The sequence below is a fragment of the Engraulis encrasicolus genome, chromosome 11, assembly GCF_034702125.1.
Source record: "Engraulis encrasicolus isolate BLACKSEA-1 chromosome 11, IST_EnEncr_1.0, whole genome shotgun sequence".
Classification (NCBI taxonomy): Eukaryota; Metazoa; Chordata; class Actinopteri; order Clupeiformes; family Engraulidae; genus Engraulis; species Engraulis encrasicolus.
The window spans coordinates 19,666,705-19,680,529 of NC_085867.1; the positions used below are offsets into that span (position 1 = coordinate 19,666,705).

Sequence of the window (13,825 nt, forward strand, 5' to 3'; positions counted from 1 at the left end):
TAACTTAGGACACGTTGGGTGTTTTGAAGTGCACGTTAAAGGCTTTAGTTTCTGCAGTCATCCAGCAAAGTTTGACCGTTATTTGGACCATTTAACTTTTACTCCGAATATTATTTTGGACTTTGATGATGATTAGTGTGCGTTTCTGGCTAAGCTTGTGTGGTGTACATATCTCGCACCCAGTCTCACACCCTCTAAGCTTTCACAAGAACTCTGACAACACACAAACACAGCCCACTTGTGAACTGCACTTGTGATTGTTCCATTGCACGTCTACTGTGCAATCTGCATTGCAACTTGTACTCTTCTGTCGCTTTTGCCATTACTCCCGCACTCCTTCCTTCCCTCTCATTCTCCATCTCATCATCCTTCCACCCCTTCTCTGTCCTCCCATCTCCATCTCATCACCACTCCTTTTTCTCAGTAGAGAGGCCCTTCACACTTCCACAAACAGAGACCTGAAACCGTGTGTTGTGCGTCACTCTCCCACTGTGGTTTCATATCTCAGAGGTGGAGATGGGATGAGAGCATGCAACTGTTACTAGTGATGGTGGCTGAGGCTCAAGTGATGGCCTCATTGCATTACCAAAGAATCAAGCCCATATTTTCCCTGGATCCCTGTGATGTCAGGTGAACTTTAGAAATTACATTCACAACATGAAATCTTTATCTTTTCAGGGGACCTAGTCAAGTTGGTAGGTGTTCTTGTCATTGCCTTAGCAATAAAGTGCTGGGGGAAACCCTGCATTTCATTTCGCTCCGTGTGACAGTTTCAGTTCTCACCGTCACTTTGACCAAATACCTCTTATCCAACCCCACCTCCTTACCATCACATCTCAGAGACACGCCCTGACAGGGTTTGTCTGTAGTCCTGTCAACTGTATCCATCTCTTTGCTTCTCACCCCTGCCCACTCCGTTCATTGCTTTGAACTGCTTCCTTCAGACAAAAGATATTGACTGACTGACATAGAGGCCAAAAGGCCATTTATATCCCTTCCAAATGCAATGCACACAGAAGAATCATTGCTCAAATGACTCTCAAACATAATCAAGCATGCACTCAATTTATTACAGCAAGATTTTGAATATTTGAAACCTTGCATTGTCCACCCACCACCCCCCACTCTTTCAAAGTCTCCTTCCATTATGTTTCTATTCCCATCCATGTATTTTCTGCCAGTCCATTAGGTCATCTATGTAAAACAAGCAGCCAAAGGTAATTGGAGTAGGCAGCCCTCCCCTCTCACTCCCATCCCCACTTCCCCCCTTGCCCTACCACCAGCAGACAGCCATCTTAACCATAAACACTCCTCGATTCCGGGACGCTCCTGTTTTAAACAGTTTACTGCAAGCCCTGGGAGACTGATGATGAGCCCAGTTATGGCATCAGCATGTCCGTTACCTCAAATGACTCCTGCAGTGCATACAGCCTCGTGCAGCAGAGCTGAGCTGGCAACAATAACTAAGATTTAAAAAAAAAAATAGTCTCTTCATAAAGACATTCCCTTGAGATGTGCGGCATCTTCAAAAAGACAGTATCCCATTAGAAGCGAGTTGCTACATTTCTGTCAGATGAGACGGATAGCCGTGTTTCGCAAAGTTTACACTGCTGGAATGATGCTCATTTGCCAGTCCAGCAAGACTCAAGTGCCAACATATTCTTTGTATATAAACACACTATTCCCCAATGACGTAAAACCTCTGCTTTCAGCAAGTTTGAGGTCGGATATGTTTGTGTAGTAGAGAGTGTGCTATGGCCAGGTAGGTCGTGCAACACTTGCAACATCCTAGATTAAGGAACATGCAGCCACGGCCCACGTACATTCAAATTTAGCTCCTTTATTGTTATGGAGTTGCAGCCACAAGAACACGTTCTTGCAAATGCTGCGGGTGTGAGTGAGCGCATGCATCTGTATGGTTGGGCATTCCACACACTCCTCACTAATGTCTGTCTGTCTGTCTGTCCAGACTTCACAGACCTTCTTGGGGTGTGTGCGCGTGCGTGTGTGCGTGTGTGTGTGTGTGTGTGTGTGTGTGTGTGTGTGTGTACCTGTATTGAAGTCCAGCTTGGACACCTGCAATGCGTAGGCCTCACACTCCTTCTTGCTGAAGCTGAAGATGATGACCGGTTGGAAGTTTCTCTCCATGATCATCTTGACGATCTTGAAAACGTTAGAGGGACCTGACAAAAAGTACAACAATCATGACAGTCACTGACATTATTGAATACACTGGATGCCAATGGCAGAAAAACAATAGAGAAACCAATCCCTAAAAAATCAGAAAGCAGGCAGCTTTTCAAGGCTTTGAAGGAGAAGGCTTCCAAAAAAAACCAGCTTATTTCACCACAATTTATTTCCTCATATGCCACATTCTGGCAGGAAAAATGAAAGCATCAATTTGGATATGGACAGATTGAAAGTGTTTGCCTCCAAAAGCGTGAGGGCGCACAAAAAACATGCTCTACCTTGTGATCGATACAGAAAGGTCTCCTTTATAGACATTAAATACATAGGGCACCCTATGTCATGTTGACTACCCTTCTATTTGAACGAATAAGTCAGTTTGGTCATCACCTTATTGTTACAGGGCTGACACGTCTTCAATGAACATCAGTTGGGAGACAAGGCGACAAGCAAATTACCCTGGATATGCAAATGCTGAATGCGACACAGCTGCGTCCCATTTATTCCCACTCACACTTCACATCCTTTCATTTCATTTCATTCCTCCACTCCTTTCATACACAGGGGGTCCCAACCTCACTTTGATTCCAGGGGAAGTTTAAAGAGATTCCAAGCACTTTCCCGTGCTCTCGAAAGTATTGGGACACACTAGACTTTCACACTACCCGCCAAGTGTGTGAAACGGTGTTTCCTACAGACCAAGTTGCATGATGTAAGCAAAAAAGCGCTGAGCCAGTGCAAATGTGATGCGTGTATGTACCCCCCATTGACATGAACGTGTGGCTGTTTATCAATTTGTGGTGCTTGGTTTTTATTCTGCGGTCCTGCGACACAGAATAGTCTACGTATGGGAAGCACTGTGAGAGTTGGAAGTTGGAGTGGAAGTAAGGGGGACAGGGCCCTGTTGCACGTCAATGGCTCTCCTGGTCTCACCTTTAGTACCGCCTCTTCTGCCTCTGGGGTCCCCCTTGCCACCGGTGCTGCCCCCCGAATCCGTAGCATCACGGAGGACCGCCATGGCTGTGTTGAAGTTGTCCTCCCTGAACTCTCCCTGAGAGAGAGAGAGAGAGAGAGAGAGAGAGAGAGAGAGAGAGAGAGAGAGAGAGAGAGAGAGAGAGAGAGAGAGAGAGAGACACATCAAGTCAAGTCATGTCTGAAGAGGGGCAATGCGATCTAAAAACATTACATCATTGGTGGTGATTAAATCTCTTCTGGATCCATTGGAGGTGTCAGTGTGACGGGACTTTTCTACATGCTCAGCTCATCAAATCAAATCATGAGCAGACATTCAGACCAATCTAAGTTCCAGCAGGCCAGTGTGTGTGGTAACAGGCAGACAAGACAGTGTTTACACACACACACACACACACACACACACACACACACACACACACACACACACACACACACACACACACACACACACACACACACACACACACACACACACACACACACACACACACACACACACACACACACACACACACACACACACACACACACACACACACACTTAATCTCTTTCAATGTGTAGACAAGCTGTATGCACCGAGATGACGCTTAAGTCAGAAACCTACACATCCTGATAACATGTCTGTCTGAACCATATTTGGCCTAGCAGCTGCGTTACTGTGTCTGCACACGATTATGATTCACATTCCAGTCCAGCTTATGCATTTGCTATACAGTTTCAGTAAACATGCATCTCTGCTGATGTCACTGAGCGCAGGTGCAAGTTTATTTTCAGCTTTTCCGCGAACCTTTACTGATTTTCAGGCTTTCTGTGTTCCCTGTCCTAATGTACAGCTTTTCTGGCATTCTTCGCGTGGTTGATTCAAACAGCAACTCCAGCATTGTTCCTGGAGTGCACTCTCTCCTAAATTATGGAGGTGCACAGAAAGGACACCCAATACCTCCCAGAGTCAGAAAATGAAAAGCAATCTCTAACTCGCACTCCCTCTCTTTCTCGTCTCCACCCCCTGGCCCCCCATCCCTCGCTCACTCACTCTCTCCCTGCATCCATCGCCATCTCTCGATTGGCTTCAGAATGGGTATACAACAGCACAGGCTTTAAAAACCCAAGAATCCAGGCGAGAGCACCAAAACTGTCAACCTATCAGCCATGATGGATTAGGAGCAAATCCTCTTTGATAACTCTTACTGCTAGATGCAAAAGAACTCATCTAAAAAAAACCTCTGCCGTGAGAACATTAACATTGGGGGAGGAGATGTTATTTTTTTGTAAGATGTGTAAACAGCCATCAGAAAACAGGGATGAAGATGAAGGAGGAGGCGGAGGAGGAGGAAGGATGGTGTTGCTTCTTCTGCTCCATGCTTGCTTCCCAAGGTGCTTCCAGACAGGAGCGCTGCTAGACTACTTTTCACCGGGGCTGTAGCCCAGGGTAAATTAAAACTCTGCCCTGGTAGCCAAAAGTTGTTTAGCTATAATTATTTCATTGCTCTCGATTAATCTTTAAATTTACATCCAAGCTAAGCCCGGCTTGTCCTTTTGAAGTGCAGGAACGCCGCTGCTGCATGGGCTGAAGGCCGAGAGATAGAGACGGAGACACTCACATTCTCGTCCACCACAAGGTGAAGTCCGTCGCCCCCTGCTGGGAAAATGTAGTGTTGCAGCGGAGTGGGACGGTAGTCCGTGTACACCACATGGCAGGGCTGAAACAGACAAACATAAACAAACACGGCAAATAAGCACACACAAACACAAAGGCACTTACACTCAAACAAGATACACATTCAAGAACAAGAACATCACAGTCAGTGTGCAATGGAACCTTTTCATGACGTACATTACCATACAGAATCTCAAGACAATAAATAATGTGTCAATCTCACCATACACTGCATTAGGAATAAGACAAGAACTGTTCTCAAACCACAAAAAAGTATGTGGTATGTGGTTCCACACCTGTTTGTGGAGATGACAAATCCATTCAGCAAACTGTTTGGCGTTGGGGATGGTGGCCGAGAGGAAGACGTAGTGGACGTTATCAGGCAGCAGGATGATGGTCTCTTCCCACACCACACCACGCTCTGCACAAGACACACACACAGACAGACAGACAGACAGACAGACAGACAGACAGACAGACAGACAGACAGACAGACAGACAGACAGACAGACAGACAGACAGACAGACAGACACACACACACACTTGAATAAAGGGCAAGTGAAAAGTACAAGACCCAAATATTTTGAAAGAGGTCATTGACAGGATGACAGGACACACACGCACACACACACTAATTCAAATATCCAAGCCTTCAAAAATAATGTGCACCATATGCTCAACAACAGTGATGCTCTCAACGTAAATAAAAAAAATGGTGACCCACCAGAATCCCTCATGTAGTGAATCTCATCAAAGACGACCCAGGCCACCTCCCTCATCACCTCCGATCCCCTGTACAGCATACTCCGCAAAATCTACAGCACAAAGAGGCACAGTCAGCAGGCTTAAGAACCATCTTGTATGGTTAGTGCATTACACAATATGGAAATGTAGTTTAATGCAGGACAGAAAAAACAAGAATTGTTTGCAATTATTAGGCAAGCATTTTTTTGACCATATTGTTCTTTTTTAATGCATATTTTCCAACACCAACCTGTGTGAACATGAAAACCTATTGGATTTAAGCATTCCAGGTCATGCACATTTGTATAAAAAGAGAGGGGGTGATCTGAGAGCCCGATACCCTATGTCAGGTGTGCATAATTATTAGGCAAATTTGTTTCCCTCTGGGATAATTGGCCACAAAATAAAGGCAAGCTCTGAAAGGTCTATAAACAACTTTGAAGTCATCTAGAGGGATGTGGCTGCCTTGAAATTACCAAGATGTTAGTCACAACTCACGTTTTTGTTCTATCTTATGTCATAAATGTAAGAGTATGCATGTCCCACCTCTCTGAGGCCAGGTGCAGGACAAAGGCGCGTCTGATAGTGGAAAAGAGTAGAAGTCTGCATACTGTGCTCTGCTTTTGAAAATGTATTCAGGTCATACAACGTTTCGACCCAACAGGGTCTTCATCAGGCATGTGACGTGCCTGATGGGTCGAAATGTTGTATGACCTGAATACATTTTCAAAGCGGAGCCACAGTATGCGGACTTCTACTCTTTTCCACCATTTTTGATGTCAGGCACTAAAAATACAGCACTGTCACAACACCTGTCTTGTAGTGGTATTTAATAATTATTAGAGCTTATGATCACTTGTTCAGCAATGGTAGAACCTAAAAAATGTTTCAGTTTTTTAATCACATTAACAGCAAGATCATTTCGAGATGCACATCTTGAGCCAAGTGATAACGAGCCTTTATAACACCACAATTGCTCCTGCATAGCTTGTGTACCTCTGTGGTCATGACGAGGCAGGAGGCGGTGGGGTTGATGGTGACGTCTCCCGTCATCAGGCCCACATCCTGGAACTCCTCGTACATCTCTCTGTACTTCTGGTTACTCAGGGCCTTGATGGGGCTGGTGAAGATCACCCTCTGCTTCTCCCTCAGGGCCAAGGCAATGGCATACCTGATCAGAGAGAGAGAGAGAGAGAGACAGAGACAGAGAGAGAGAGAGAGAGAGAGAGAGAGAGAGAGGGGGGGGGGGGAGAGGGGGAGAGGGGGAGAGAGGGAGAGCAAGAGAGAAAGAGTCAAAGAGCTGTATAGTACTTTTGCAGTTGGTGCAATTTTTGGGCAACAAGGGCTGAAATGTATAATACATTCCATTGACCTTTTCCCAAACAAACAAAGAAGTTATGGAGATGCTCTGCAAGCAAATCGACTAATACAAACTTGACTTTTTGTTTTAGATTTGCCAGATAGTATTGTATCATTTGGATCTCATATGTATGAAATTAATGAAAAAAATAGCAAATGTCACTGGCACTGTTTCAAGCTGCTTGTTTGGGTGCTCCACAAACACACAGGAAAAAACATTAGAACATTTCATTTTTGTCTCGGCAACCAAGGTTGGTACAGCCCTCTACTGGACACAGAAAAGCACAACATAAGTATGGACCATTTACCATTGCAAAGTTTGAAAATGCATGTGCATTGTTGGCCATGGAAAGCAGTAACCAATGCACATTATAGTCTAACTATAATCAAAGCATTCAAAAAAAGCACAACCTACAGTCATACTTACTCTGCACAGACGGTCTTGCCAGCAGATGTGTGGGCTGACACCAGAACAGACTGGTTGTTGTCGATGCACAGAATGGCTTCCCTCTGAAAGGGGTCCAGTATGAACGGGTACTCCTGGGGGACAAGATGCGAGGAGGGGCTCGGTTGAGACACTTACAACTGCAGCTATATGTAAGCTTGAAAGGTGTACTACTTGCTAGGATGGGGATTTATTGTGGAATGAAAATTTGCAAATGGAAATGATATTACATGATTACATTACAGTAAGCTGACACTTTTATCCAAAGTGACTTAGTCATTATTTGTCAGGGTATTGGCTACACTCCCTGGAGCAATGTGAATGTGAAGCTTCAACAATGGATGGGAGTGTAGGGAGAAGTCAGGTGGGATTTGATCTAACGACCCCCAGATTTAAAGACCAACTCCCGAGCAACTAGGCCCCGACTACCCCGTGAAACACAACTACAGCTGAAGATGTGCTAGGGGTTTAGATCATTAGGGGCAGTCATGGGTAAGCGGTTAGGGCGTCAGACTTGTAGTAGAGCATGACACGGGAGTGGATTTTCACTCCCGTCCCATCCCGGTCCCAGAAAAAAAAATCCCATCCCGTCCCGTCCCGGAGTGGAGTAAAAGAAACAAATCCCATCCCGTCCCGTCCTGAAAAGAATGTCTCCCAATCCTGCCCACTCCCACTCAAAATCAATCCCACTCCCGTTTCATAGGCTTTTTTAATGAAAAAATAAGCAAGCATTCCCGCTCTCATTCATTTTTATTCCCGCTCCTGCCCGCTCCCATTCATCTTTATTCCCGCTCCTGTTCATCTTTAAAATTTTGACTCCCATCCCGCGGGAATCCCGCAGGACACGCGGGACCCACAGGAATTCCTGAAAAATGTCGTCCTCTAACTTGTAGGCCAAAGGTTGCCGGTTTGACTCCCGACTCGCCAGGTTGGTGGGGGGAATAATTAACTAGTGCTCCCCCCCATCCTCCTCCATGACTGAGGTACCCTGAGAATGGTCCCCCCGCACTGCTCCCTTGGACCGCCATTGGGGGCTGCCCCCTTGCACGGGTGAAGCATAAATGCAATAACGACAATGACGATGGGAGTTGGAGTTTCCCAATTGGCTCTCACATTAGGAAAACAATTGTACCTAACCCAGGACGAGCAGGAATGCGTACATTACATAATGTTTTCAAGATGTAGCCCTCTTCACTGACTAGCGTGAAGTTACAAATGTGATTCTGAATGCTTTACACTGATGGTTCATGCCCCTACCTTTGCAGCTTTTCCAACCCGAGGCTTCAGCTGCTGGTAATCTTCACTCGCTGGCAGAGCAACCTGTTGTGTGAGGGGGCAATGTTTATGTTATGGTTGTTTGAACACATTGCATTTTCCATTGTCCTTTAAACAAATTGATAAAAGCACATTTAAAAGGTAGATTTTGGGGACGTTTATTCTCATTGTTTACCTCATGTGTGCAGCCTTCCAACGTCTCCACTTGCTCCACCTTTACCTGAGGCATCAGGTCTGCGAGGCTGAACAGATTACACAGATATTACTGTTAGTACAAACCACACTCAAACGCATACCAATATAGACATGGGCTTGAGACACACTCTTTTGAAAAGTTGAATTACTTGAATTCTTCAGGCGACACGCTTTCCAGTTTGGGTTTCTTCCCAAACACAACTTCCTCTGTTCCATCATTGTCAGCCTCTCTCTTATTGTCATTCTTCACAGAGGCAGCTTCAGTCTTTCCCTTCCCCTGTTTGTTTCCTTTACTGGTCTTCTTCCTGATATGATAAATAAACAACGTATGGAATAAGTTAAAGATCTTTGTTAAAGGGCTGAATGCCTGACTAGCGGGCATTCACTTTCACAATGCATTCAGTTACAGTTAGCATAGACTCTAGCGGCATGGCTAAAGCATGATAACCAGCAAACCCTCACCCGCTCTTTCGCGCGCGAAAAAAACATAATTCATACACACCATCCAAAAATGCAAAAAGGTTGATAATTTATACATACCCAGCTGGTGGGGCAGGTTTTGCTTTAGAAGTACTCGTTTGTTCATCATCAAACACGCTGAACAAGTCGTCTCCGAAAGCGTCCGCCATGTTTAAAGCAAGGCAAGCAGACAATTCCCACAATTCCTAGCTATCCACTAAGTCATTTCCGCTACGGCAAGCACAAGGATTTATTTAGCGATGGCAGCATATGCCATACTGTAAAAACAAACCTCCACATCTATTACCTGTAATTCATCGCTTGGGAGATACTTGGACATAATTTGCCAAAGTAGGTGGAAACGGTCGTTTGTAATCGCATTCGTTGTTGTCATTTCAACACGTCCTGTTGGATTTCCCATTGATAAAGTTAGTATTTAGTGTGTTAGCCATCAAGCTAACAAGCGACTGCTCTTGGGACTGGTAGAGCTCTAAACTACTGTTGGAATTTTGACAGCAAACATGGATGGTCCGCATGTTGCGCCAAAGAGTAGTAAGTCTTGCTATTAAACTCAGTATTCATGAACCGTTGTCATACCAAGTGAGTGGTTTTAGTAAGGATATTCACTGAAACATGGGTGGAAAGAAAAAGAAGTCGAATGCTCCTCCAGCTGTTCCTGCAGCTTCAGTGAACAGAGCTCCTGCGGCAGCAAACGGAGCTGCTGCTGACCCATCCACAGCAAAGAAACAATCTCAACCAAGAGCTAACAATGCGAAGACAACTTCAAATGAGAACAAAACTAAAGGTACTTGTAACCCCTTTTTTGGCCCTGATTATTTTGAGTTACGGTTTGAGACATACACTGTTATGTGTAGGCCTACTTGACACCTTGCCAGGTTATTATATCTATCTTCTTACCTGTTTTTATAGCACCAAAGACGTATTGTCTTACAAGTAGCCAAGTTGACAGCGGAGTGGCTTCTGACAAGTCCGTTCTCAAGGTAAGAACACTGTTTGTGTGTGCACTTATGGAATAGTTGGCCTAATTAGTAGCTCTCAGAACTGTTCAATTTGGAGAGTTTGCTAATCCTGGAAAACCGGCACTTGAATCTTTCCTACTGCTTTAGGTTGTCATCCAGCCAGACCTAGAGAAGAAAGTTATCAAACTGATAAACGACTACCGGCAAGAGTATGGAGACAAGGGTCAAATTTCTGGACGAATCACTACCAAGAAACTTCTGGTAAGTGAAAAGCTGAACGGAGTCACAGACTTCCCTGGCAGTGTTCATGTCCACACAAATGTCAGGCACTGTCCAATTCACTGTTGTTTTGCTTGTAGGATTTGTACACAGCGTTGCAGAAGTTCCGTTTTAAGACGGAGCACATTGAGGAGGCCATGAAGGGCAGTATGCTGTATGGAGGAGATCTTCACTCGGCACTCGACTGGCTGTGCCTTAACCTCAAAGATGGTAGAGTACATTGTTATCAAATATTGATGATATGGAGTATGTACGCTAGTCTTTCTTTCTCATCAGACAATTTCTTTGTCTTCTCTTTTTTCCTCCCGCCCTCTTCTCATCATCATCTCTCTCTCTCACACTCGCTCTCTGTCTCTCTCTCACACTCACTCTCTCTCTCTCTCTCTCTCTCTCTCTCACTCCCTCTCTCTATCTATCTCTATCACACACACACACATACACACACACACAGAGGAGCTGCCCGAGGGCTTTAGCCAGAAGATGCACGAGGAAGACAACAAAACCAAACCCAAGTTCCAGCCCGCCAGAGAAGACACCAGGCAGCAAGCTATCCAAGCCGAGGCCAGCAAGAAAGCGGAGCAGCAAAAGGAGAAGGTAGTGTCGAATCTCACAGAGGTCTATACCCAGCAGCACACAGGACCATTTCACTTGTAGCCCTTTGGTGCAGATGGACCTGCTGAACATCATGGGTGCATTCCAATGCTCAGACTCCCGTCCTCCACTCTTGCTTGGGGCCTCGTACCAGGAAGTAATACGTCACAGACAAAAGAATTGTATTTCAATATCTCGTAAAAGCTCCATTCTAATGTCATTTTGTCATTTGCAAATGGGATGGTGAATGAAGAATAGTCCCTCAAAAATTGTTGTGGCTGGGCTGACAGCGGGGAAACTTACGTTTTCTCCATGGAGGCGGGGCATCAGCCAAATTCGAGGTCACAAGCACAGACCGAAGAGGGAGTCCACATATTGGAATCCACCCCATATCAACAATGCTATGAAATGACAGAGCCTTAAGTAACATATTAAGACTTAGTTATTATCCTATTTTGTAACAACCAGCTCATACAATAGGAAGTCTGCATGAAATGATTAGGACATAATATGGCATTACAGCATAGCCTTGACGATAACATGTGAAATTGCCAAACTAATGATATTATATTGTAATGTCTCAAGGTTGTGGTTAAAGACGGCAAGGCAGACCTGAAGGATTGGATCCTGCGATATGCTGAGCAGTCCAGTGAAGAGAGTGAGGAAGAGGAGGACGAGAAGAAGGATGGTCCTAAATACAACCCCGAGTTGAATGAGAAGTTTGATCCTGTAAGTGACGTTTTGTTTTCATTATTGATTTTTTTGTTTGTTCAATTGTGTTCAGCTGTGGGGGCAGCCGTGGTCTAATGGGTAGGAAGGTGGTCTTAAGATCAGAGCGTTGCAGGTTCAAATCCCACCCTTACCTCTCCCTACACCTCCATCCATGGCTGACGTGCCCTTGAGCAAGGCACCTTAACCCCACATTGCTCCAGCGACGGTAACCTATACCCTGTAAATAACTCTTTGGATTAAAGCGTCAGCTAAGTATATTGTAATGTAATATGTTCACTTTTTATTAATGTGAGCTCACTGTATGTCCTTTTGGTTGGCAGAATGACCGCTACCTGGTTCTCACGGCTCAGTTGTTTGACGCTAAAGAAATGGCTTCTGCGGCCAAAGCCAAGAAGGACAAAGCAGGACAAAGGACTGCCCAGGACAGAATCAGGGTCATTCAACAAGGTCTGTTAATGGAGTGTCCATGTGTTTAAATGCATTCAACGTAATTGTGTGGCTTTGATATGTTTATGCGTTGAAAAAGAGAGACGTACCCCTTGCAGTTTAAGTAGCACTATGCAATTTTTAGCACTTTGTCTTGTCCGCAGGGCTAAGGTTAAATGTTCACTTGTTAGTCCATGGGTGCTGATTCAGCACCAACCCAGTGGATTGTGAGGTTGGCCAAGAAGACTTTTATTCTCCCCGTCATGAGCCACTAAAGCATCTCCCAACTTCAAGGAGATTCATTAACTTTGGAAATGCTCCATATTTGTTGCTTCAAATGCCTTCAGTGTCATTAGCCCATTGATACTGGATGCCGTGTATATGCTGCCTTGATCTAGGTACCTGCAGCGACATAGACGCAGCATTCAGGCTCATGAGATTTTGGTGTTTTTAATTAAAAATGTGGGTATGTTAAAGCTGAATGAACATATTCTAATGCAAGAGGAGGATCTTAGATTTTAAATGCATCTCATCTCATGTTTTTATGTGCTTCGGAGGCTGAGACTATATTTAGGTTTTTATAGGCTGAGGGCACCTTTTCCCAAAAAGGATTTGGGCATTTAGCAGGAGGTTTTCGCAGGTGCCTTAGGTAAAACTGGGTTACTGCTATAGGTGTGATGAAAAGCGTTTTTCATGCTTTCCGTGCAGAAATGAAACCCTTGGAAGCCCACCCCATGTTCAATCCAGCCATTAAGGTGGTGGACACACCTAAAGAAGAGAAGAAGAAGCCGGCTCCTGTCACAGAAGGCAAAGAGGAGCTGCCCTTTAACCTCTTTGAGCAAGCAGAGAAGCAGGCTGCTGCAGAGAAACCCCCTGCCCCAGAGAAGAGTGAGTTGGAGCAATAGCATAAATACAGTGTGCCTTGAATGTTGAATCCCGTAGATGTACGTACTGTATGTGGGTGGGAGACGTGACGCCTTGTTTTTTCGTAACATTGGTTGAAAATCTACAAAACTGTTATTTTCCTTTAAAAAACAAATGTCAATGAAAGAAGATGTGGTACATTATGTTTCATATTAGTCTTAGATGAGAAGAAACATTTTTGTTAAGATTTATGTAAAGGTTTATATGACAAATTTCCTGCGGTGTGACTGTAACATTAATGAAACAATATATAATAATATATATATAAATTAACCAACAACATTTTGAATAATGTATGAAGCATTTGGCATGATTGCATAAATCTTAACTTTAGATTAAGATATGTGAATGTGGAAAAAAACTCAAGACAGTAATATTAACTACAAGTTCAATTTCGTAACACAAATTGCGTCCTGTGGGGTGACATGTATGTCAATGTTTGTGAATGGGCAGCTGCAAGGCCAACTACAAGGGTCTTAAAGACTGGCTCCTAACTCAGTTATTGGAGAGTGCTGTGGAAGTTTAAGGTGACTCTTAACCTCTTAATATGTCTTCATATTGCAATCTTTCTGTCACGCAATGCTTAGGTTCATTT

The 13,825-nt window shown here is 44.4% G+C and overlaps 2 protein-coding genes across 3 annotated transcripts in view; one reads left to right on the top strand and one right to left on the bottom strand.

The window, feature by feature from the left end:
* mtrex (Mtr4 exosome RNA helicase) overlaps positions 1–9,490 on the bottom strand; it is a 61,961-nt gene extending 52,471 nt beyond the window's left edge. For both annotated transcript variants that reach the window (XM_063210150.1, XM_063210151.1), the window contains exons 1-11: positions 9,380–9,490; positions 8,989–9,144; positions 8,820–8,886; positions 8,627–8,689; positions 7,352–7,464; positions 6,562–6,736; positions 5,546–5,636; positions 5,117–5,241; positions 4,765–4,863; positions 3,121–3,238; positions 2,052–2,183 (exon numbers count right to left, since the gene is read on the bottom strand). In XM_063210150.1, coding sequence (XP_063066220.1) covers positions 2,052–2,183; positions 3,121–3,238; positions 4,765–4,863; positions 5,117–5,241; positions 5,546–5,636; positions 6,562–6,736; positions 7,352–7,464; positions 8,627–8,689; positions 8,820–8,886; positions 8,989–9,144; positions 9,380–9,468 — 1,228 coding nt within the window. In that variant the 5' untranslated portion in view covers positions 9,469–9,490. The remainder of the gene's footprint in view (positions 1–2,051; positions 2,184–3,120; positions 3,239–4,764; positions 4,864–5,116; positions 5,242–5,545; positions 5,637–6,561; positions 6,737–7,351; positions 7,465–8,626; positions 8,690–8,819; positions 8,887–8,988; positions 9,145–9,379) is intronic.
* Positions 9,491–9,567: 77 nt separating this feature from the next.
* dhx29 (DEAH (Asp-Glu-Ala-His) box polypeptide 29) overlaps positions 9,568–13,825 on the top strand; it is a 32,315-nt gene continuing 28,057 nt past the window's right edge. Inside the window, exons 1-8 of the mRNA XM_063210154.1 lie at positions 9,568–10,103; positions 10,229–10,299; positions 10,426–10,539; positions 10,638–10,767; positions 11,009–11,151; positions 11,734–11,877; positions 12,201–12,327; positions 13,015–13,194. Of these exons, the coding sequence (XP_063066224.1) occupies positions 9,932–10,103; positions 10,229–10,299; positions 10,426–10,539; positions 10,638–10,767; positions 11,009–11,151; positions 11,734–11,877; positions 12,201–12,327; positions 13,015–13,194 (1,081 nt within the window). The 5' untranslated portion in view covers positions 9,568–9,931. The remainder of the gene's footprint in view (positions 10,104–10,228; positions 10,300–10,425; positions 10,540–10,637; positions 10,768–11,008; positions 11,152–11,733; positions 11,878–12,200; positions 12,328–13,014; positions 13,195–13,825) is intronic.